The sequence below is a fragment of the Cervus canadensis genome, chromosome 24, assembly GCF_019320065.1.
Source record: "Cervus canadensis isolate Bull #8, Minnesota chromosome 24, ASM1932006v1, whole genome shotgun sequence".
Classification (NCBI taxonomy): Eukaryota; Metazoa; Chordata; class Mammalia; order Artiodactyla; family Cervidae; genus Cervus; species Cervus canadensis.
The window spans coordinates 9,392,037-9,414,291 of NC_057409.1; the positions used below are offsets into that span (position 1 = coordinate 9,392,037).

General features: G+C 47.4%; 1 protein-coding gene across 6 annotated transcripts in view; it reads left to right on the forward strand.

Moving 5' to 3' along the window:
- The window catches only part of ARID1A (AT-rich interaction domain 1A), a 68,743-nt gene that overhangs the window by 39,977 nt on the left and 6,511 nt on the right, over window positions 1-22,255 (forward strand). The window contains exons 5-17 of one of the 6 annotated variants that reach the window (XM_043444614.1): window positions 11,078-11,318; window positions 11,588-11,680; window positions 12,231-12,398; window positions 13,095-13,407; window positions 14,734-14,879; window positions 14,968-15,077; window positions 16,268-16,477; window positions 19,106-19,313; window positions 20,437-20,569; window positions 20,740-20,915; window positions 21,240-21,390; window positions 21,477-21,611; window positions 21,700-21,796. In XM_043444614.1, the coding sequence (XP_043300549.1) occupies window positions 11,078-11,318; window positions 11,588-11,680; window positions 12,231-12,398; window positions 13,095-13,407; window positions 14,734-14,879; window positions 14,968-15,077; window positions 16,268-16,477; window positions 19,106-19,313; window positions 20,437-20,569; window positions 20,740-20,915; window positions 21,240-21,390; window positions 21,477-21,611; window positions 21,700-21,796 (2,181 nt within the window). The remainder of the gene's footprint in view (window positions 1-11,077; window positions 11,319-11,587; window positions 11,681-12,230; window positions 12,399-13,094; window positions 13,408-14,733; window positions 14,880-14,967; window positions 15,078-16,267; window positions 16,478-19,105; window positions 19,314-20,436; window positions 20,570-20,739; window positions 20,916-21,239; window positions 21,391-21,476; window positions 21,612-21,699; window positions 21,797-22,255) is intronic. The other 5 variants (XM_043444617.1, XM_043444616.1, XM_043444618.1 and 2 more) reach the window with 5 other exon arrangements.

A 22,255-nucleotide genomic window follows, 5' to 3' on the forward strand; every position in this document is an offset into this window, starting at 1 on the left:
TATTCCTCTTCCACACCTGCTGTCAGCATAGAATTGTCTGGTATTGTGACATAGTCTCTGATTGCCCTGAGGCGGAGCTCACCCCCAAGCTGTTAGCTTGCTTCCCATTTGACTTTTCCCAAGCGAACTAAGAAGCCTTGCCTTGTTGAAGGTGGGAACTGGGCGTTCAAGGTTTAAGCTGACAGCATATCTGTCCCTTCCTGAAGGCCAGCTTTGATGTGGGAAGAATACTGAATGTTGTTTACCGAGATCAGACAAGGTAATTTCCTGATAGTTGGGGGAAAGGTAGGAGAGAAATTGAGTTCCAAATAGATTCAGAGAATCTGTATTCAGAGGAACTGTTATCAAGAATATTTATCGTTCCCTCCTCCCCCTCCTTTGTCTTCTACCTTTAGGACTTGACTATGTCTTTCCCTATATATAGAGTTGGTTTTTTTGGTTTTAAAGGCCTTCAGGGTTGATGGCTGTCTTTTCTGGTTTAAGATTCTATCCATTTCCCACTCAGATTTGTTTGTTCTGCTCCCTTCCTCTAAATCTTTGGATTTTATCTAGATCTGTAGGTCACGGTAGGGAAGACCACTGGCAGATACACATTTAGAGCTTTAAATATCAAACCGAGGAGGCCATCCAGCCCCCCAGACCTTGGTCTGCGCTGAGTTCAGCACAGTGCCAACCTCACCTTCCCCGCTGGTGCACGTCACATCCTCCTTGCTTTCTGGTTGCTGTATTTCTGAGGAGCAGCCAGATGAGGTGGAAGCTTAAGGCAGTACCCCTCCCCCTTACATTTCATAGACCCAGAATTCTACTGTGTTTTCTGTGTTATTTTCCTCTCCCCCTTTTCCTAGTCTCCTTGCTCAAGTTCAAGGATCCAAGCTGATGACCACGAAGGAACACGGTCTGTGTGGTTGGCCTTCCTGATGGAATGCAGGACTTGGAGAAAGTAGGGAGTTCTTCACTTCTTTGCCTTCTCCAGCTTTACAGTGCTCTTTTCCTGCTGGGATTAGAATAGCCCTTTTCCATAAATATGCACCGGCCTTGACTGCTCTAACTCAGACCCAGCTCTGCCCTAGTTTCATTTTTTTTTTTTTTTTTTTTCAAATTTGAGCCTTAGCTAGTGACCCTTAGAACACGCTGTACATTTTTGGCCAAGAGGTGGTTTTTGACTAAAGGAGACATTCTCTATCCTGGCCTAAGTGAAAAACCCTGGTAGGGGGAGGGGTGTGTGTCAGAAGACTGGTCGGGTAGTAACATGGGTATCGTACAGACCTGGTGGGGTCTGTGACAAACCAGCAAGCAAGGTTTCAATCCATCAGCACTCTCTGGGAGTTCCAGGATCTATTTTCACAAGTTGGGAACCTGGATTTTTTTCTGTAGAACGTCTGCATCTTTAGAAAGGTCTCTGTGGGGATGTTGGGCAGTGGATTAAAAGGCTCTCTGGGGTCTGTGGGTTGGCCCAGGCAGCATCTTGTGGGTTGTCCATGTAGCTTTGGTTCCCTTGAACTGGTGTTTATAATTTTTCTGGGGGTGGGGGTGTGTGTGGGGAGCACCATCTCTGTCGCCAACTCACATTGTGTTTGGTGTTTGTTTTATTGGTTTGGGGAGGGGCCAGTGCAGGGAGATGTTGGGCAGAAACACTCAGTGTGATTCAGCCTCCAGCTGAGCAGATCTGTGGGAGCAGAGTATCGAGCCCTGGAAAATCAATGGCTGCTGCAGTGGCCGAGCTGCCGTTCGAAGGGGTGCCCATTGTAGGAAGCCGGCAGCCCGCCACTCTTTCCTCTCCCCTCTTCTCACCTCAGCGGCGCCCTCAGCCTTCACTCAAAGGGTCAGACCTACCTCAAGAGATTCTGCTGAGGTGGATTAGGACAGCGGGTTCTTGTGTCTTTGTAATTAGATGGAAATTTCTCCAGTGACACAGAGCCCTGCCTCCCAACAGCCTCCTCTCCAGACGTTCCTCCCTGCAGTGCAATTCTGTCAAGAGTTCTTAGGAGGTGGCCAAGGTCCTCTCAGCGTCGCGCCTCTCAGTTTTAGTCAGGAAAGTCCATTCCCTTGATGACAGCACCAAGAGTCCCTTCTTCAACTGTGGAGGTCTAGAGAGAAGGTACAGTGCTGGGGTGAGGGAGGGACTGTTAAAGAAGAGAGAGAGACTAGTAGAGATTGGATCTGAAGAGGGTGCTTTTGAGTAATATTTATCAAGCATTTTATCTTTTGTGGGCCTGGCATTAATAGTAACATTGGAGGACCTCATCCCACGAGCTAGTGAGGAAAGGGGCAGATTTAGCACAGTGCCGCCAGTCCTGAACTTTGGTTCTGGAGGATCTTGAAGGGACTCTGGGTTTTGTCTGTGGAGGAAGAGGGGATCAGGAAAGTTATACTGTGGTTGTGGAGGCTTTGCCCCCACGAAGCTGTTTTCATCTTTGAAGTTCCCAAGGCAGAAAACAGTTTTAGTCTATAGTCGCTGCACTTCACGTGCGACTTCACGCGACTGGTTTTCCCACCTGGTTCTCTTTGAAAGCTGGGACGTGGGCCACCCGGTGCTGTTAAGGGCGGTCTTTCGCCCCATTTGGAGCACGGCTGTGGGCAGGGGGTTGGGGCTTGCTTGGCTCATGCCCCTGGAAAGGAGCTTTCCCATGTTGGGGGGTTGGAGCTCCTCAGCAAGACCCAGTGGTCCTGCAGTTTGGAAGGGTGGCTACAGGGCTAGATGAGGAAGAAAGTGAGGGTTTGAAATTATCCGAGATGAGGCCACCTGGAGGCCAGGAATGTGTTGACTTCTCTCTGAGCCCCACCCCTGCGGCTGATAGAAGGATTGGGGCACAGGGACACAGGCAGAGACCACATCCCTGCTTCCATGGGACTTCTGCCTGTCTCTCCAGATTCAAAGTCATTCTCTCCCCCTCTCCATCCATTAAGTACCGTTCTAAGGACCCAGAGGTGAGAAGTACTGTACCCTTTAGTTTAGAAAAAGTAGGCTTAAATTAAGAAAGTTATAGGTGAAAGGGCTGACTTGAAATAACCATGAAAGAAAGTTTAGTAAGGAAGAGAGGCTAGGAAAGAAAGGGACACATACAAAACCCACTGGAAAAAAAAAAATAATAATAAAAAAAAAAAAAAAAAGAAAGGGACACATAGCGTGGTAGACTTGTGGAGTTGAATTATCTAGTTTTGCTTTTTCCTTCTGCAGAAGAACTAAGTGATGCCTAGTGAGGTTAGCCTCTCAGAGTCGTGTAGCTAACCAACCAGCATGTCTGGAGACAGGCTGTTGCCTCACGTTGTGTGGAGCATGGAGCCCAGCCTTTGATGGTGGCAAGCTTCCACCTTATGGTGGGAAGAGTGCAAGCTTTGGAGTCAGAAATACGGGTTTAAACCCATTTCTCCTGTTTAATAGATTTCTCTCCTTGGGCAAATCATTTAACTTCTGAGCTTCTTGCTTCTTTGCTAAAATGGGCATGATCCCTACCTCAGAAGATGATGTGAGGATGAAGTGTGAGATAGCCATGTCCCCTTGGGTTGAACACCTGAGAGTCACGTATTCATGTCAGTTGAGTCCCTTCAAGAGGGAGATATGAGGGATCTTGCTTTACTCCTCTTTCTAACATTCTTTGAATTTGGAGATTTGGTCTCCTAGAGCTTTCTTTATGAAATTCAACACGTATATGTATGGAATTTCCTCTTGGAGGTGGGTGGGCCCTGAAAAGCATCCTGGAGACAAGAAGAGTCTGACCTTTCTCTACTGTGCATTCCCCACCAGGCAGCCAGAAGGTACCGAGAAGAAATCATTCATTGTCCACAGAGCAGTAATCTGTAGAAAAAGGGAAGAGGGAGTTTGGTGAGGGTTTTTTTGGAAACTTGGGGTGGGGGGTTAAGAAATAAAGAGTTCTCTGAGCTTTTCCCAGAGCGGTTTCTGCTTTTCCACACAGTGAACACAGTCCAGGCAGGAGATGGTGCATGGCTCCAAACTATAGGACAGTGCCAGGCTCCTGTCTTTTCTTTCTTCTTCCTTGAAGTGTAAAAGTCACTCAGTCGTGTCCGACTCTTTGTGACCCCATGGGCTATACAGTCCATGGAATTCTCCAGGCCAGAATACTGGAGTGGGTAGCCCTCCCCTTCTCCAGGGGATCTTCCCAACCCAGGGTTCGAACTCTGGTCTCCCACATTGCAGGCAGATTCTTTACCAGTTGAGCCACAAGGGAAGCCTGCTTCTTCCTTAGCTCCTGCTTAAACCCTGACTGCGGAGTAAGAGGCAGCCTCTTCTGTGTGTTGATTCGTTCCTGGTATTTCAGCCAGCAATGCTCTCTAGGGAGGGTTGGCATTTAATCTCTTGGACGAAGACCACTCATTGGAACAACAGAGCAGCAGTCATGTAACTCTGGAGTCCCTTCTAGTCTGGGTGGGTCAGATCACCCATCTTTCCATTTAGCAAAGACTGAAGGAAAGAGAATTATTGTACTGAATATTTGGGGTGGGGGAGGTGTTTAATAGAGGTAGTCTCTTCTTCCTCTGATCCCTGACAAATAAATGTTGCTTTAAAGAAGGCTTTATGAAAAATCAGGCCTCCCCAAAACTTATTTGCCTTAAGTCATTCCTAAGTAATTCAGTTTGTCTTTTCCTTGAAGTTTGTCAAAACTATTGCCTCCTTTCCTCCCACTTGCTCTTCATCCAAGGTTAAGTTTCCCAGCCTCTTCTGTGTTCTTTAGGATTTCCTCTCATTCTCCAGCCTAGGAGCAGCCTCCCACCATGGCTGTGGATCCGTTAGGCTAGGCTGACAGAAGTGCGAGTGCAGATTTGGTCTCTTCAGTCTGTGCATTTGGACTTTTCTCATCTGGGACTTGTCATTTAAGTGAATATGGCTGAGTTGTGAAGTTCCTACCACACACACACGCACACCAAGCTTGCACACACACATTTACTACAAGTATGTGTGTAGGATTTACCTGGGGTGGATGGCTTCCCTGCCAGCAGTCAGCACAGCTTGGCAAAAGCTCTTCACAAGTGAAAGAATATGAGAACTCCATCTGGGGGGTTAACAAAAGCTCCATTTCTCAAGGATTCAGCCAAATTTCTGAGAAAACCCTGAACTGAACATTGCCATGAAACTTCCTTATTGATATTGTTTAATGTGTTCAGCAAAACGAACTGATGTCATCCTTGTGAGTCTCTGTTGGGAGATTGTTTAACCCCCTTCTGTAACCCTGATGTGGTATCTTTCTGCTTGAAAATGTACTCAATCAGGCAGCCAATTCATGTTAGAACTCGCAGCTCCTCCCGCGAGAGCACCAGCAAACCCCCACCCCACACCCCCGATGAGGTATGGGCGGTGTGATTTCGGGCATGGTTTTGTTGTGGTGTGAAGAGGAGGTGTTAGCTGCTGAGTTCTGTTTGTCAGCAGAGCCTGACAAACCCATGCTGGCACTCGCTGGGGCTGGGCAACCAATCACAGCTGGAACGCTTATCGTCATGGAATCCCTATGGGCTTCCTCTATCAGGTCACATCCCAAAATAACATTGGGCAGTATTTCAAGTGAAGAAACGAAGGCTTTCGGGGCTGTAGCCAGCCTGGAGTGTGAGATTCTGTGTGAAATAGTTGGACCTGCTCCAGCGCTTTTGATCTGCATGGTAGATGAGCAATAAAACGCATGAAACACGTTGGAAACACGTGAGGAAATTCTCCCTGGCCCTGCTGCTTCCTTGGAACTGGCAGGGCACTGAGTGGGTTGATCCTCACCTCCTGTCTCTCAGCAGGATTGTGCTTGGAGGAAAGCAGAGCTGGGAAAAGAGATCTTTCCACTTACAGGGCGTTGCTGTAGTTTTTTCAGCAGTCCTCCCAGGAGGCACCTGTTGGGTGGACTTGGGAAAACTGGGAACCAGAGTCCTGAAATGCTAAAAGGTGGCCCCACCAGAGTGAACAGGGGCTTGGATTGTTTGGACTTTGTGTGCTAAGTGTTGTAGAAAGTCGAACTCAGTTAGGCACATTGAAGTCTGACTCAACAACCAGACATCCGGCTTTTTGTGGAACAAAAGACCTGAAAAACTGGCTTTTTGTAGGGTAGAAAGCAGAGGTGTGTCCTGTGCAATAACAGGACACAGAGTTTAGAGCAGTGTCCATGTAGCTGGAGCGGGGAGACCTCTTTTGGAGTCTTCCGCCTTTACCTCTCCCTCTCATTTCCCAATAAAAACTCTTCCTGTGATTAGCTGGGACTGATGGGTGTGTCTTACATCTTATACCGCCGCGTGTTGTGTCTCTTACTCCAGGGTCCTGCTGCTGGTGTTGCGCTTTCCTTATGGCCCTGACCGTGTGGTGCCAGTAGTTTCTTGCAAGTGCCCCAGGGGCATCACAGACTCAGATTTGTCTGGTCGTCTTGTCGCTTTAAGTGACAGAACTGAAGCCTAGCTTGTTGCTAGCTTGCTCAGGGTCACAACTGGTAACTACCAAGAGCTTTAGTCTCCTAACTCAAGGCTGTGATGCTTTTTCCTCAGTCTTTATGGTATCACAGCATAATGGAGAGAGAGAGAACACAGACTTCGGAGTTCAGCAGATCTGGGTTCAGAATCTTAATTTCTGTCACTTACTTGGTGGGTGGCTTGGGCATATAACCTAGTCTCTCAGAGCATCAACTTACTCCTTTTTAACATATTAGTTGTAGTGGTACCTACATCTGAGAATTGTGGAAAATAAGGAACTCCATAGCATAGCTCAGATGGTAAAGAATCTGCCTGCAATGCAGGAGACCCGAGTTTGATCCCTGGATGGGGAGGATCCCCTGGAGAAGGGAATGGCCGCCCACTACAATATTCTTGCCTGGAGAATTCCATGGACAGAGGAGCCTGGTGGGCTACAGTCAGCGGCCTCACGAAGAGAGTCAGACATGACTGAGCGACTAACACTTACACTTCCATAAAATGTTCGAAGCGTCACAGATGCTCAAGTGATCGTTAGTATTAACATAAATGCTCAGTTCTTTCCTGTGCTAACATTCTAGTTCTTTTTTTTCCTCTTAATTTATTTGTTCTGGTTGCACTGGGCCTTTGTTACTATGCGTGGGCTTTCTCTAGCTGCAGGGTGCGGGCTTATTGCAGTGACGTCTCTTGCTGCAGAGCATGGGCCGAGTAGCTGTGGCGTACGGACTCAGTTGCTCCACAGCACGTGGAATCTTCCCAGACCGGGGATGGAACCCATGTCTCCTGCATCGGCAGGCAGGTTCTTATGGGATCTATGCCACCAGGGTAGTTCAACATTCTGATTCTTAAAAAATTTCTTTTTTTAATCAACCCCTCCCCTGACCAGTTGCTATCTGATGAAAAGGGTAGTTTTGAGGGACTGGCCTCATACCAATCAAATGAGAGAGATAAGAAGATTAATGCTGATTCTTTCCCTACTGTTATTCTCTGCCCAGGCATTCCAGTCCACGTGGGCTGCTGTTGACAAGTGGTTTATTTAGTACTTTTTCTCCAGAGGAGCCTCAGGGCACTTTACCAAAACTGACAGCTCTCCTCAGAGTGCCTCTGTGAAGGAAGCAGCCACGTTGCCACCACGGGCCTCTAGGCCCCTGGGATCCCTCAGCTGGACTAGGACATTTGCCTGTGTGTCTCTGGAGAGCCTGATTTATAACACACTCTGTAACTGAAGGAGCATTTGCAGGCTTTACTCTGACCTTGTAGCAGTGGTTGGTGAGCTGGTAGGGTGTTTTCCTTTTATTTTTGTTTATTGAGATACAATTGACTTACAACATAATATTAGTTTCAGGTATATAACATAATGATTCAGTATATGCATATATTGCAAAATGAGTACTGCAACGAGTCTAGTTAACATCATCTGTAAAGTTTACAGGAGCTTCCTGGTGGCTCAGACAGTAAAGAATCTGCCTGTAGTGCGGGAGACCCAGGTTCGATCCATGGATTGGGAAGATCCTCTGGAGAAGGGAATGACTACTCATTCTAGTATTCTTGCCTGGAAAATTTTGTGGACTGAAGAGCTGTAGTCCCTGGGATCACAAAAGACTCGGACACAACTGAGTGACTAACATGTAGTTGCAGAATTTTTTTTCTTGTGATGAGAACTTTTGAAAGACGTCACATACACAGTTTTATTAACTCTAGTCGCCATGCTGTACATCACATCCCCTTGGCTTGTTTATTTTATAACTGGAAGTTTGTACTGTTGACTCCCTTCTCATTTCTCCTTCCCCCTCTGGCAGCCAACCAATGTGAGCTAGCTATGTTTTGTTTTAGATTCCACATGGAAGTAATATCATATGGTACTTAGCTTTCTCTGACTTTTTTCACTTAGCATAATGCCCCCAAGGTCCATCCATGTTGTCACAGATGGCAAGATTTCATTCTTTTTTATGACTGAATATTCCTGTGTGTGTGTACACACCACATTTTCTTATTCATTCATCTGTCAATGGGGTTAGGTTGCTTTCATGCTTTGGCTATTGGAAATAATGTTGCAGTGAACATGGTGGTATATGTATCTTTTCAAGTTGTTGCTTTGGTTTACTTAGGATAAATATCCAGAGTGAAATAGCTGGATCACTTGGTAGTTCTTCTTTTTTTTTTTTTTTTTCATTTTTTGAGAAACCTCCGTACTATTTTCTATAGTGGCTGTACCAGTTTATATTCCCACCAGCAGTGCATAAGGGTTCCCTTTTTTCCACATCCTTGCCAATATGGGTTTCTTTCTACTTTTTGTCAATAGCCGTCCTAATAGACGTCAGGCTCATTATGGTTTTGAATTGCATTTCCCTGATAATTAGTGATGTTGAACATCCTTTATTTTTTTTCCCCTCCTCAGTTCCTCGGAAGGTCTCCAAGGATTCCACCAAATGGAATTGGGTGCCTCTATTGAAAGCGGCCAGAAGAGAGCAGAGGGGGACTTGAGTTTACTTGTACTATCTGAGCTATTTTTACCATGAAAATGTTCACGTTTTACCTGTTTAATTAAAGACAAATGTTTAAAACAAATTTTCAAGGCCATATGAAGAGTTCTTATCTTATGGCTGTACCATTGATTCTTGTTCTGTTCCAAAATACGCTGATTTCTTTTTCCTCTAAGCAAGTAGCTCTTATTACTAGAAGCTGGTGGTTTGTTAAGGAATGGAGACAGTAGGAAGGAATGCGAGGGAAGCTCATGGTCCCTAAAACAGAGCATTGGGCTGTGGTTTCTGTTATAGACCAGGGCTTAACAAGTGGCTTTCGAGGCCTTTTCTGGCTGACACAGTTGGCTCCTCTTGTCATCTTGCTGCCACTTTGGGTTTACCCTTCTTGGTTCAGAAGCCAGGTGTCCTGGGACAGCTCAGCCCTCAACGTGGAAGGAATCCTCTGTTGGGATGAACCCAAGGCTCTTTAGAACTCCAGGTGCTTTAGTCCTTTGAGAAGAAAGAGGCCCTTTGGTGTTACCTGGAGGAGGGCTTCTTGAGTTCTCTTCCATGCTGGGACTAATTCTAATTGCATTTTTAAAAGCATGCTATGGTGTACTGGGTCTGCTTATAGGAAAGCTAGTGTTTTCTGAAATCTCAGCTAACTCTGAGAGCTGAACACAGACACAGATGTACATCTACCTGCCTGCCTTGCCTTCAAGGCAAGCTTTATTCCCACAAAACTCAGCAGAAATACTCCCAACCTAGTGAAGTAACCAACTGGTTTGCAAAAGGTCCAACCAACCTGGACACTTGGGGAGAGCTTAACAGGTACTCTTTGATCTCCAGTGTTATTGTCTGACTCTAGGGTCAGGATCCCCTCGAACTCATCTTTCCAAGGTGAGCTTCTTGTGGAAATAGGAATAGACTCAAATCAGGCCATTTTGGATTTTTTTCTTCTTCAGATGTGTCTCTTTAAGAGAACTCTTTTCTTAACCATTTGAGTCTTAGGATTTTCCCAGACCCGAGCCTGTTCCCAAAGCTTTCATCCTTTCTTCAAGGTATAGTTAGTTCCCACCCTGGAGTTAATGTATGATGTTGAGCCTGTGGTGTTGCCAGAGAGTGAAATTGGGGCTGAGATGCATTTCCTGGGGTGAATATCTTCCTTTTTTTTTCTTTTTTGGCTGGGCCACATGGCATGCAGGATCTTGGTTCCCTGACCAGGGATCAAACCCAAGCCCCCCTTCAGTGGAAGTGTGGAATCTTAACCACTGAACTGCTGGGGAAGTCCCTTTTTTTTTTTTCTTTTTCCGAGTATTTTTTCATATTGAGGTCCTAATAGCTAACCTTGGGGTTTACTGACGTAGCGTGAACTTTTTTTTAAGAGTGAACTCTTTAGTTTAATTCAAGACACAGTCCCTAAGCACAACCCCCAAATAAACACCAAGTTCTCATTGAAACATAAAACTAAAAAAAAAAACTTGGTTTGTTCAGTTGGTAAACATTTGTTCATCCCTGTTATTGGCCAGGTGTTAGGAATGTAGTCCCAGGCCTTCTTGGCAGTTAAGGAATTGTCTGTGTAATATATCCCTTTCTTACCTCCTAGCCCTTATGTTTTAAAGTATGGCAACTTGGAGTGAGTTCTTGGTAAATGTAGGTTATAATAATCTGATGCAGAGGGGGTCTGTGAATGTTGCCCAAACTTGTTAACATTTTCTTATAGCTCCTGGTGCCATGCTGGCAGTGTTCTAAGTTTCCCCATTGGAAGAGAACTAAAGGCTCAAAGAGCTGCTCTCTTATGACTATAGAAGTTTGGGGCTGGGAAAGAAGATGAAAGTACTCAATCTGCTTCTGGTAGATAGACCAGGGGTCAGCAAACAATCGCTTATGGGCTAGTTACTTGTTTTTATAAATAATATTTTGTTGGGGCACAATCACATCCATTTGTTTACGAATTGTCTGTGACTACTTTTGCACTCTGATGGCCTGAGTTGAACAGTTGTGACACGGACTATATGGGCTGCAGAGTCTAAACTATTTTGTATCTAGCCCTTAATAGACAGTTTGCTGTATGTAAGCTCTGGTATCATGAGTACATGAATGTGTGCCGTGTATTTACTTTGGGCTGTTTAAGGAAAATGTTAATCATATAGCAGGATTGTTGAGCAAAGAATCTTTCTGCCTCAAAATTGCTAATCCATATCCCTGTGTATATGTTCCAGGATCTGTCTGGTTCAATAGATGATCTCCCCATGGGGACAGAAGGAGCTCTGAGCCCTGGAGTGAGCACATCAGGGATTTCCAGCAGCCAGGGGGAGCAGAGTAACCCAGCTCAGTCTCCTTTCTCCCCCCACACCTCCCCTCACCTGCCTGGTATCCGAGGCCCCTCCCCGTCCCCAGTTGGCTCTCCTGCCAGTGTTGCTCAGTCTCGCTCAGGACCACTCTCGCCTGCTGCAGTGCCAGGTACCTTCAAGTGCTGGCCTTTGGGGAGAGGGAGAGAGGACTGCTGTGTCCCCCGCATGATATCAGGGAGTCCCAGGCTCCCACTGGCTGAGAGGGTCCCTTCAGCTTTTGAAGAAAGGAGGCGGGAGCCCCTTTGCCAGATCCTCCGGTGTATGTGATCCTAGGAGGTTCTTGGCCCTTCCCAGAAGCCATTTGCACTTCAAACTTAACCTGCTGACGAGGATTTCCAGGTTTAGCCATGACTGGCTTACTTCTTTCTCTCTCTGGAGCAGGCAACCAGATGCCACCTCGGCCACCCAGTGGCCAGTCGGACAGCATCATGCATCCTTCTATGAACCAATCAAGCATTGCCCAAGATCGAGGTGAGAGCCTGGGTTTCAAGGGAGAGGGGTGGAGGGCAGAGGCGGACCTCTGATCGATTATCTCTGGAGCAGCTTTTGGAGAACTTTATGACCGTGAAGCTTAAGACAGTCTCAGCAGCAGGTTGTGAAGTTAGGCTGGGCTTGGCCATCTTGGTGGCTCCAGAATTACGTTCCCCTACAGCTGTTTTTTGTTGGTCATGTGTTTTGATGAATTACCCCTCCATTGTGCCTAATTTGGTCAGCAAATACTAAATACTCAGCATCAAATCTTTACCCTGTAAATCCTACAGCGTTTTTCAGGGATTTGGGGCAGGGGTCATTGCTTTTTTTTTTTTCAAACCTCCATTTAATAGAGACAGTTGGCATGCCCTGGGTTAATGACTATGTCACTTTTGAGGGTGCCTAAAAGAGCACATAATTATACAGCAAATAAGAGACTTCTTGTAAGTATTTGCTAAAGAAAATGTAGATGGTGAAGTCGTAGGATAAGGGAGAGCATTCGTTCCCATGGTGCTGAGGTAATAACTATGTGGACACTACCCACAAACAGGTTACATGCAGAGGAACCCCCAGATGCCCCAGTACAGTTCCCCCCAGCCCGGGTCAGCCTTATCTCCACGTCAGCCTTCCGGAGGACAGATGCACACAGGCATGGGCTCCTACCAGCAGAACTCCATGGGGAGCTACGGTCCCCAGGGGAGTCAGTACGGCCCACAGGGTGAGTATACTACCCAGGTAGGAGGACATGGGGGTGAGACTAGAGAAGAGTTCCTTGTTTGATATGCTGCTGTCTGGGTTTTAGGAGTAGAACTACGTTTGCCTTAAATCCACCCAGGCCAGGCCTTAAAGTAGAGCAGGACTGCCATCATGGGAAAGTCCTTGAATCTCTCTGAGCCTGTTTCATCTGTAAAATGGGATAAGGTAATTTAGCCCAAGACAGAGCACAGACACCTAGTAAGTGGTAATTATTGGTTATTAATTTTTATTTTTTAGTAAATTAGTCCCAATAGAATAGATCTTTGCTCAAAATCAGCCCTAGATGGATCTCAAGCTGAATTTCTTAGACGGAGCATGGAAGATGAGTGTGTAGAAAGGGAAGAATTCCGGGAGTTGAAGGACCTGGCTGGCAGCATAGCCAGCCTTGCCCTGTGCTGTGCTGTCTTTAAGATGAGGGGCAACTGAGGCCTGGCTTCATACACTTCTGCCACACCCTCCTTACTTTTTTTTTTAAATGGACTATGAGGTTTTGTTGTTGTTGTTTTTTTAAAGAGACATGAAATTGGTCTCTTTCCAGACCAAATATTGAATGATTCCCATTGTTTATGTCTTTAGAATTTTAGAGTTGAGTGTTATTAAGTGAGTTGCCAGTGAGTCACTAACCAGGTCTCTGTATCTTCTCTCCTTCCCCTCCTAGGAGGCTATCCCAGGCAGCCAAACTATAATGCCTTGCCCAATGCTAACTACCCCAGTGCAGGCATGGCTGGAAGCATGAACCCTATGGGTGCTGGAGGTCAGATGCATGGGCAGCCTGGCATCCCACCTTACGGCACACTCCCTCCCGGGAGGATGAGTCACGCCTCCATGGGCAACCGGCCTTATGGCCCTAACATGGCCAATATGCCACCTCAGGTTGGGTCAGGGATGTGTCCCCCTCCTGGGGGCATGAACCGGAAAACTCAAGAAACTGCTGTCGCCATGCATGTTGCTGCCAACTCTATCCAAAACAGGTAAGACCTGGGAAGTGAAGAGGGAGGGTAGCAGTGCAAGGAAAGCATTTCATCTAATTGTGAGGCGAGCATTTAATCTAATTGCAGAGTCGTTTAGATCATTGAGATACTTCTGGACCTAAACCATGTTATCTTGGTAAATAGGCATTTTATTGAGAGCGCTTTAGAAAACCGGGTTTCTTTACATTGAAAAAGACAGCAGAAGTGCTGACTTGTAAGCATCTTAGATTGGTATCATATCATATGTAAAGAAATTTATAAAGTATACGTTACTTTGATTAGTAAAATAGGTCTTCGGAGTTTATTTCTTCTGCCAATCTAGCTTCTTGGTTTCCAAAAATATTTTTAATGATGCACATGATTTAGGTCTGTGGTGTGGGAAATGGAGGATGGTAAGGTTGCGGTTTGCCATTTCTCTTACTCTTCTGTGTGGTCCTTTGTATTTGACTCTGATGCAAAAATGCAGAAGGCTCGTGTGATTTGGTTTATGACTTCAGCATTCATCTCTTCCTTGGCCACTGGCTTCAGTGACCATGATTCTACTGTTTCTGAAGGCTCTGTCTGTGTACCCCATTGCTGATGCTGACAGTTCTTAAAGTGACTCTTAACTGGGATGTTGGTGAACAAAGGTAGAATAGGGTTAAAGAGAGGTGGATTTGGTAGTACTTTAGGATGATAGAAACACAGAGTTTGCAGTAGGCCCATCAAGGAAGAATACAAAGGGGTGTTCCCTGGTGGCCTGGTGGTTGGGATTCCGGCTCTCACTGCCATGGCCCAAGTTTAATACCTGGTCAGGGAACTGCAATCCCACAAGCTGTGCAGTGTGGCCAAAAATAAATAAAATTAAGGTTTTTTGTTTTGTTTTTTTTTTTTTTTTTGAGGTGTAGTTAAAAATACACAGCCGCTCCAGGTGCTATGCTGTGAGTTTGGTTGGGGTGACATGACAGCGTAATAAAACTTAGCATTTAATCTAGGCCTTTTGCCATAGTGAGGACCCTTAAATGGAAACACAGCTTGACTTTGGAGATGCATTAAAGGGAGGCAGTATTTAAGAGACACAGTAAGACTCCATTCTTCAAGGAGTGCATCCTTTAAAATTGAGCGATGATTTCGTTTTGGGAGCTTAAACCCTCTTAGAACTTTCTGTGGGTGGTAGAAAATAAGAATATCTATGTGCATGGTTGTAGTTTGTGGGACCCATAAGACTTTCCCTTGTAAGCCTCCCTAGATGATCTTGGCTCACACAGCCCTGTTTACCTCAAGTCCTAATTTGAAAACTTAGTGTCTCTAACTCTTGTCTCTCACACTCTGCATCTTCTTCCTTAGGCCACCCGGCTACCCCAATATGAATCAAGGGGGCATAATGGGAACTGGACCTCCCTATGGACAGGGGATTAATAGTATGGCTGGCATGATCAACCCTCAGGGACCCCCATATCCCATGGGTGGAACCATGGCCAACAATTCAGCAGGTAAGTCATAAGCATTGCTCACCCCAGGGATTTCTTCCACAATGGTCTTCGTGTCACAAACCCATCCAACTTTTCTCTTCTTTTGTAGGGATGGCAGCCAGCCCAGAGATGATGGGTCTTGGGGATGTCAAGTTAACTCCAGCCTCCAAAATGAACAACAAGGCAGATGGGACACCCAAGACAGAATCGAAATCCAAGGTAATGGCTTATATCTTGACTCCTCAACTTTCTGTCCCATCCTTTCAGTGATAGGAAGGAAAAAGAAGAGAGGATGATTAGATTCCAGCCTTTTATATGACACCGACTAGATAATCTTGGCAAAGGGTGCTGTTACCTCTTCTTAACTGTGAAGGGTCTCAGGATAATCATTCATTGAATTAGGTTTGAGTTAGCCCAAGGGGTCCTAATGTAAATAACATAGCGTTCTCATGGCTGTCTGATATGGAGGAAATGCCAGCCCGGCAGAGTAGAATTCTCTACGCTGTACTCTCTGAAGCTGTGACCCCTGTTCTTATGCACTGATAGATGACGTATGTCATGGGTGACTGGTTGTTGTCTTCCTGGACCTTACTCAGAACAGCAGGAATGGTTGGTGCCCTATGTTCTATAAAGGGGGAGAAGAGGCGGGGGGTGGTTTGGGTCCTTGACCTCTCTCAGGTTGGTCCTGGGTGTGCTCTCTGTTGGGCTGTGTGGCATTCTGGGGACCTGCTCAGTATTTGAGTCATTTAAAATATTTCTGCCCTTCGTCATACCTCATTTTCCCTACCTTATAAAGTAGGGGAAATAACAATCATAGCTGCCACCTCTTGTGGACGTTCACCTCTGGCTTCCAGACCCTTTTAGTCATCCTCATGTCTTGGATAGTCATCCAAAGCCATTCAAGCAGAACCCTTCCTTTCTTGAGAGGAGGAAAAGTTCCTTTTCATTTTAGTCTATTGTCTCAAGGTCATATTTTGAGTTTCTTGAGTTCTCTGAAATGTCTGTAAAAGTGTGTCCAGGCTCCTAGGTAGCAGTGTGGGTGTATTAGTGACACTGATGTCAGGTGGACAAGGGTTTGACTCGCAGTCCTGCTACTGAAACACTAGGAGATCTTAGGCATGGCCTCCTTGGTGCCTGCAGCCTTACCTTTTAAGAGAAGGATAATTTGTAATACCTAATGTGTAAAGGCCTCTGGCACAGCACTCAATACCTACTGTATAGGCAGGGTTAGCTTTGTTTCTTTACAGGAAGCTCTAGCTCCCTTTTGGTTTTTGTGAAGGCAGGGCAGATGTTAGTGACCGCCCCAGAATAAGAAGCTTTACTACTGCCCTAATCAAGGGGCTTCTGAGACCCCTAGCATAGGCTTTGAATCTGACCAGTTCCTATGAATCTTGACCTGCCCCTTCCAGAAATCCAGTTCTTCTACTACAACCAATGAGAAGATCACCAAGTTGTATGAGCTGGGTGGTGAGCCTGAGAGGAAGATGTGGGTGGACCGTTATCTGGCCTTCACGGAGGAGAAGGCCATGGGCATGACAAATCTGCCTGCTGTGGGTAGGAAGCCTCTGGACCTGTACCGCCTCTATGTGTCTGTGAAGGAAATTGGTGGATTGACTCAGGTGAGTGCCTGGCACTTGGCTTCCCCTGTGGTTTCAACAAGCCTTTCTGTAGGTACTCAGTGGCCTCACTGGTGCCATGCCTCCCACAGGCACATCACCCTCCCCTGCTCTCTGAGCCACATACTGACAGGCCAGGGAGCTCAGGCCTTCCAGAAGACAAGGCCACGGGAGGAGGCTGAGATCTCCATGGGTAGCGTGAAGCATTAGCCTTAACTTACATGTGCCCAGAGTCCCCCTGAGTTGCAAAACAGGGCAAGTCTATGAGCATTCTGATTCCATGGCAGGCAGTTTGGAGTATGAGACAAGGGCAAGATTCAGAGAGGGGTCTGGTTTTGAATTCTTTCTTAGCCACTTACAACCTAAGTGACCTTAATCAAGGTGTATAACCACTCCGAACCTTCATTTTTCTTATTTGTAACGTAGGGACAGTGTGTATCCTGCTAGACTGTTGAAAGCTAGGGATAATCAAACAAAACTTGGAGCAAGATTTCTGCCACATAAATTGGTCTACAGGATGGTACAAGGGAAGCCAGAATAGTTGCTGATCCTTTCATTCTAGAAAGCTTCCGAGTGGAGATGGGACTTCAGGAGCTATTAAGTAGAAATAGTTTATGAAGGAAGAAGTAGGTGGGAAATTGTGTTTAGTTACTCTGTATGGGAGACTTAAATGAATGGATTAATCTCCACTGGAAACCCAAACTGAACACCACCCTGAGCCTTGCGCCTCCCCTGATAGCTTAATCTTTATTTTATACTCAGCCCAGGAGTCAAACAGGTGAGGCAACACTGGCAGACAGCCCATTGTGCCTTGCAAACTTTCTTTCTATGTATGTTCTGTAGTCATCATACCAGGAGCTTGCTATTGGATCTGAATGTGCAGCTGAGCTCAGGGGGATGCATAGTGGGAAGGGGTGGACTCCAAATCTTCTAAATCAGAAGAGGAAAACAGCTGCCACCAGCAGAAGAGAAAATGATTGGAATGAAGCCAACCAACAGTCAGTTATGAATTCCTTCTCCCTCAGGCTTTATTCCCCTCCCTCACAAAAGGAAAACAAAATAAAACAAGACACGTGCACACTGCCACATAGCCAGCGTGGGAAGCAGAGCCCCAGCAGGCCTCTGAGGTGACCCAGGTTCAGTACTGCCATTCTCCCTGGTGTTGAGCTCTCATAGTCAGGGCACTCCTGCCTGTAGAGAAAAGGGGCGTTGGGTTAGGTTTGGCATACTTTTTGATTGCATGGGCTTCTGGATTCACCGGACCTAAAGTGAGGTATCGAGGGAATCCCAAAGCCCAGGGGTCTGTCTTCCAGTTTCCAAAAGGTTGCCAGCCTTTTAGATGCTGTGATGTGATTGAACTCTAAAGACAGTTCAGAGAAGATAGAGTGCTGTTATGAGTTAGTTTGTGAAGGCTTCAAGAAGGCAAAAGATGAGTCCTGAGCTCTTCTGAAGGATTGATAGGGTCTGGGTCAAGGGAGGAGCTGTTCCAGTTGACTGGCCCTGATAGCATGAAGATGGGAAAGGGTCTGGAATATACCCTACCAATGCCACCTCCAGCCTTCCAAGTCTCAACTCAGACATTGCCTGCTCTAGGAAGTGTTCCTGGTCATCTCCCCTCCATCTAGACTGTTCCTTTCTTTGCTTCCTTATCACTCTTGTCTCTGGTGTCACAGGTACCAGATCAGCAGGTGTCAAAACATTTTGAACTCCCTGTGGATTGGGACTGGAAAGTCGGTGTTTGTAGCCCTTGAGAGACAGGCTTATTACATGGTGGATGAATAAACATTCAAGGGGAATTCCCTGGTGGTCCAGTGGTTAGACGCTGCCACTGCAGGGGACGCGGGATTGTGCCCTGGTTGGGGAACTAAGATCCTGCATGTTGTGCAACTCAGCCAAAAAACAATTACATGAAGAAGGAGTCCTGCCTGGCTAAAGCAGACAGACTAATTGTAGGGATGGGAGACAGTGTGTTCTGGAGCTGAGGAAAGGAAGCAGAGCTCTGGACTGGTCTCTGGGAAGGTAAAAGGAAGTCACGGGGCCTGAAGCACCTCCTGGACAGTCAGGACAGCGACGGCTGAGGGCAAGGGGCTTGTAGTCATACCTCACTGAGATACGGGAGCAGGGACACAAGAATGTCAAATTTGCAAGAAGCCCTACACTGAGAGAAAAAAAAATCATATGAAAACCCCCAGTTTGACAAAGTAAGTCAGGCAGGGTGGTTGTTGATATTGCCACACACATCTCCATTTTATAAAATGTTAGTGTTTATCAGTGAATGTAAAATATGATTTGGATCTGATGGTGCTTTGCACATCATTTTTCAGCAGTACACTTGTGTAACGCAAAGCCCATACCTTCTGAATTCTGATCTCTCTAATAGTGATGTAAAGTTCACCCTATTTAGAATAAGCGCTGTCTGACAATTGCAGTGATCTGTGGATAAAACCTGCTGAGGGTAGAGGGATTAATGTTGGCTGTGTACTATCCACCAAGCAGGGTTAACTTCTGTGGTTAACTGAGAACTGTGATTTCACAAGATGAGTACCTGGTCGGTCGCCTGACGGGGTTCAGGGTATGTGGGCAGGAAGGCCAGATGGAAGATGCACCCCGACTCTTCTGGTTGTTGTACAGGTCAACAAGAACAAGAAGTGGCGGGAACTTGCGACCAACCTCAATGTCGGCACCTCAAGCAGTGCTGCCAGCTCCTTGAAAAAGCAGTACATCCAGTGTCTCTATGCCTTTGAGTGCAAGATCGAACGGGGAGAAGACCCTCCCCCAGACATCTTTGCAGCTGCTGATTCCAAGAAGTCCCAGCCCAAGATCCAGCCTCCCTCGCCTGGTAAGGATGGGGTGAGCAGCCTCACCAAGGCTCCCCCTGCAGGGGTAGCATTCCAGGACCCAGGCTCCTCATTCAGCAGTGGCCGCCACCAGGGATGTGTGCTCTGTCCTGTCCTACCACAGAGTGTAACAGGTTGGCAGGCTGAAGAGCAGGCAGTGGCGACTCCCTTGGGAGGTAGTTTGCAGCAACCCTAAGTTTAAATTTTTATTGTGCACCTGGCGCCTTGCCAAATGTTTGTAAACTAGTGAGTGGGAGGGACACTGAACAAGTCGGGAAATCTGACAAATAGCAGTGAGGCAGGCCATCTGGGAGCCTTGGCCCACTGATGTCAGTGCCTTAGAATGCAGCTCAGACTAGAGCCCTGAATTCCCCAGGGAGCTGTGGTGGCAGTGAATGGGAAGGAGGGGGTGGGGTGGGAATATGAATGGAGCGCCTCTGCCCACCCTCCTTTCTGAGAGGAGGATGGGGCCTGGACAGGCATGGTGAGGGAGGAAGGCCAGGGCTCCTAGAAGGTGGGTGTGAACACATGTGCCCTGGGGTTGACCTCGGAGGGTGTAAGCTGTGCCTGAGATGACTCATCAGCTGGGGAGGCCCAAGCCGCGGGGTATCTGTTGCTGAGAATGGTAACTAATGGAAGCGTTAATTACTGGTACTTGCGTGCTCATCAGCTTCAGGGAACATTCAAACTGCTGGTGACATTGGGTTAGATGTTTGAGAATAGGAGTTCTAGGTTCCTACAGTGCTCTGCAGGTTTGGGGTAAGAGGGAACCTCGCCACCCAGCTTTCCAGGGCCTCTAACTGGGAGCTTGTGTACCAGCATTACAAGGTATGATAGGTTAGACAGGGTCCTTGGGGAAGTAAAGAAAAGGAGTTGGGAATCTTGACAGAGACTCACGTCATCACCAGCATGCTAATGGTCTCTAAACCTGAACAGCAGTGAGAAGCAATGGAGCCCTCAAATTCCCTTCTTTATTACTGGCCTTGCAGATCTCCTGCTGAGAAGGGTGATTTAGGTTTTAAAGAACCCTAGTTCTAGCCTTTTTAGTGTTCCTCTTCAAAGAGATCCTAGGGCATTTGTGTTTCTGTGAGAGTTTTCCTGCTCATCCTGTATCACTGTCCACAGCAGGATCAGGGTCGATGCAGGGGCCACAGACACCTCAGTCAACCAGCAGCTCCATGGCAGAAGGAGGAGACCTGAAGCCACCAACTCCAGCATCCACACCACACAGCCAGATCCCCCCCTTGCCAGGCATGAGGTAAGGCCAGGAGCAGGGCCAGGCGGCCTGGGGGATCCTGAACAGAGTACATGAGCTCCTGTGTAGCCCAGGGTGTGTTCCTGCTCTGTCCAGCCAGTGACCCCCAAGTGCCTTGCATTATTGGAGGAAATGCTTTATTTAGGGTTTAATTGGCTCCCTTCACTCTTGAGTAGGAGCAATTCGGTCGGGATCCAGGATGCCTTTCCTGATGGAAGTGACCCCACATTCCAGAAGCGGAATTCCATGACTCCAAACCCTGGGTACCAGCCCAGTATGAATACCTCCGACATGATGGGGCGCATGTCCTACGAGCCAAATAAGGATCCTTACGGCAGCATGAGGAAAGGTGACCGACTGCTGTTGGCCTTCTGTCATTGAGGACAGGGCCAGGGCATGGGGGCATTTGAGTAGTTTAAGGTTCTTGTTGCTCGTCACGCCATCCCCTTCATCCTCCTTTCTTGTCGTCTTCTCCCTGGGCTCACGCATCATCCTTAACAAGTACGTGTTCTTTGCCAGTTGGGGCCTTTCTAGATCTCTGTTTCAAACTGGTCAGGAAAAGTTGGAACAGACCTGAACTCTGAAGCGGGTCTGGGCCTTTGGGGCAGGCGAGGTAGAGGTTGCCCGGCCTGCTGACCCACCAGTTACTCACTGCCTCCCCTTTTGCTCTCAGCTCCGGGGAGCGATCCCTTCATGTCCTCAGGTCAGGGCCCCAACGGCGGGATGGGGGACCCCTACAGTCGAGCTGCCGGCCCTGGGCTGGGAAATGTGGCAATGGGACCGCGACAGCACTATCCCTATGGAGGTCCTTATGACAGAGTGAGGTAAGCACGTCCCCCCGCCCCCACCCTGTCCCACCCCAACACCCCACAGCTATCATGGACCAACCTGCTCTTCCGATTTTGTTTAGGACGGAGCCTGGCTTAGGACCCGAGGGAAACATGGGCACTGGGGCCCCGCAGCCGAATCTCATGCCTTCCAACCCAGACTCGGGGATGTATTCTCCCAGCCGTTACCCGCCGCAGCAGCAGCAGCAGCAGCAGCGGTAAGTAAAGCCTGGCCTGTAGGTAAAGCTGCTGTGACTCAGGCTTCCCCACTCCCACCCTGATTGTCCGCTTCTCTCCTGCCCACAGACATGATTCCTATGGCAATCAGTTCTCCGCTCAAGGCACCCCTTCCGGCAGCCCCTTCCCCAGCCAGCAGACCACAATGTATCAGCAGCAGCAGCAGGTGAGGAGGGCAGTGGGTGGGCTGATCCACAGGTTCCTCCCCAGAGCCAGTTAGCAGGCCGAGTTGAGAAGTCCCTTCAGATTCCTTGGCGTTCTTCTCCCACCCCAACAGCCAGTTTTGTGTGAAGAGTCGAGCCTTCAGTCTCTTCTTCCTTGTTTGGGGTCTAGGCCCATCTCCAGTGCTCCACGAGGGTTAGGGTATTTTGTATTTTGATTTTTGAACTTTTCTACATTTTTCTGCTTAGAGCAAGGGAGAACCAGAGGGAATAGAGAATGATTCTTGCTTTCAGAAGGAGCTTCAAAAGATAACTCGTAAAGGTGGCTCCTTTGTTCCCGTGGAGTCTGTGTCCTCTCTCCTAGAGGGGCAGAAGTAAGCCCAGCACGTGTCTGGTGTTGCTCTTGGCGGCTGTGGTCTTGCGTCCCTGAGTGCAGAGTGTTAACTTTCTGCTTCTGTCCCCGT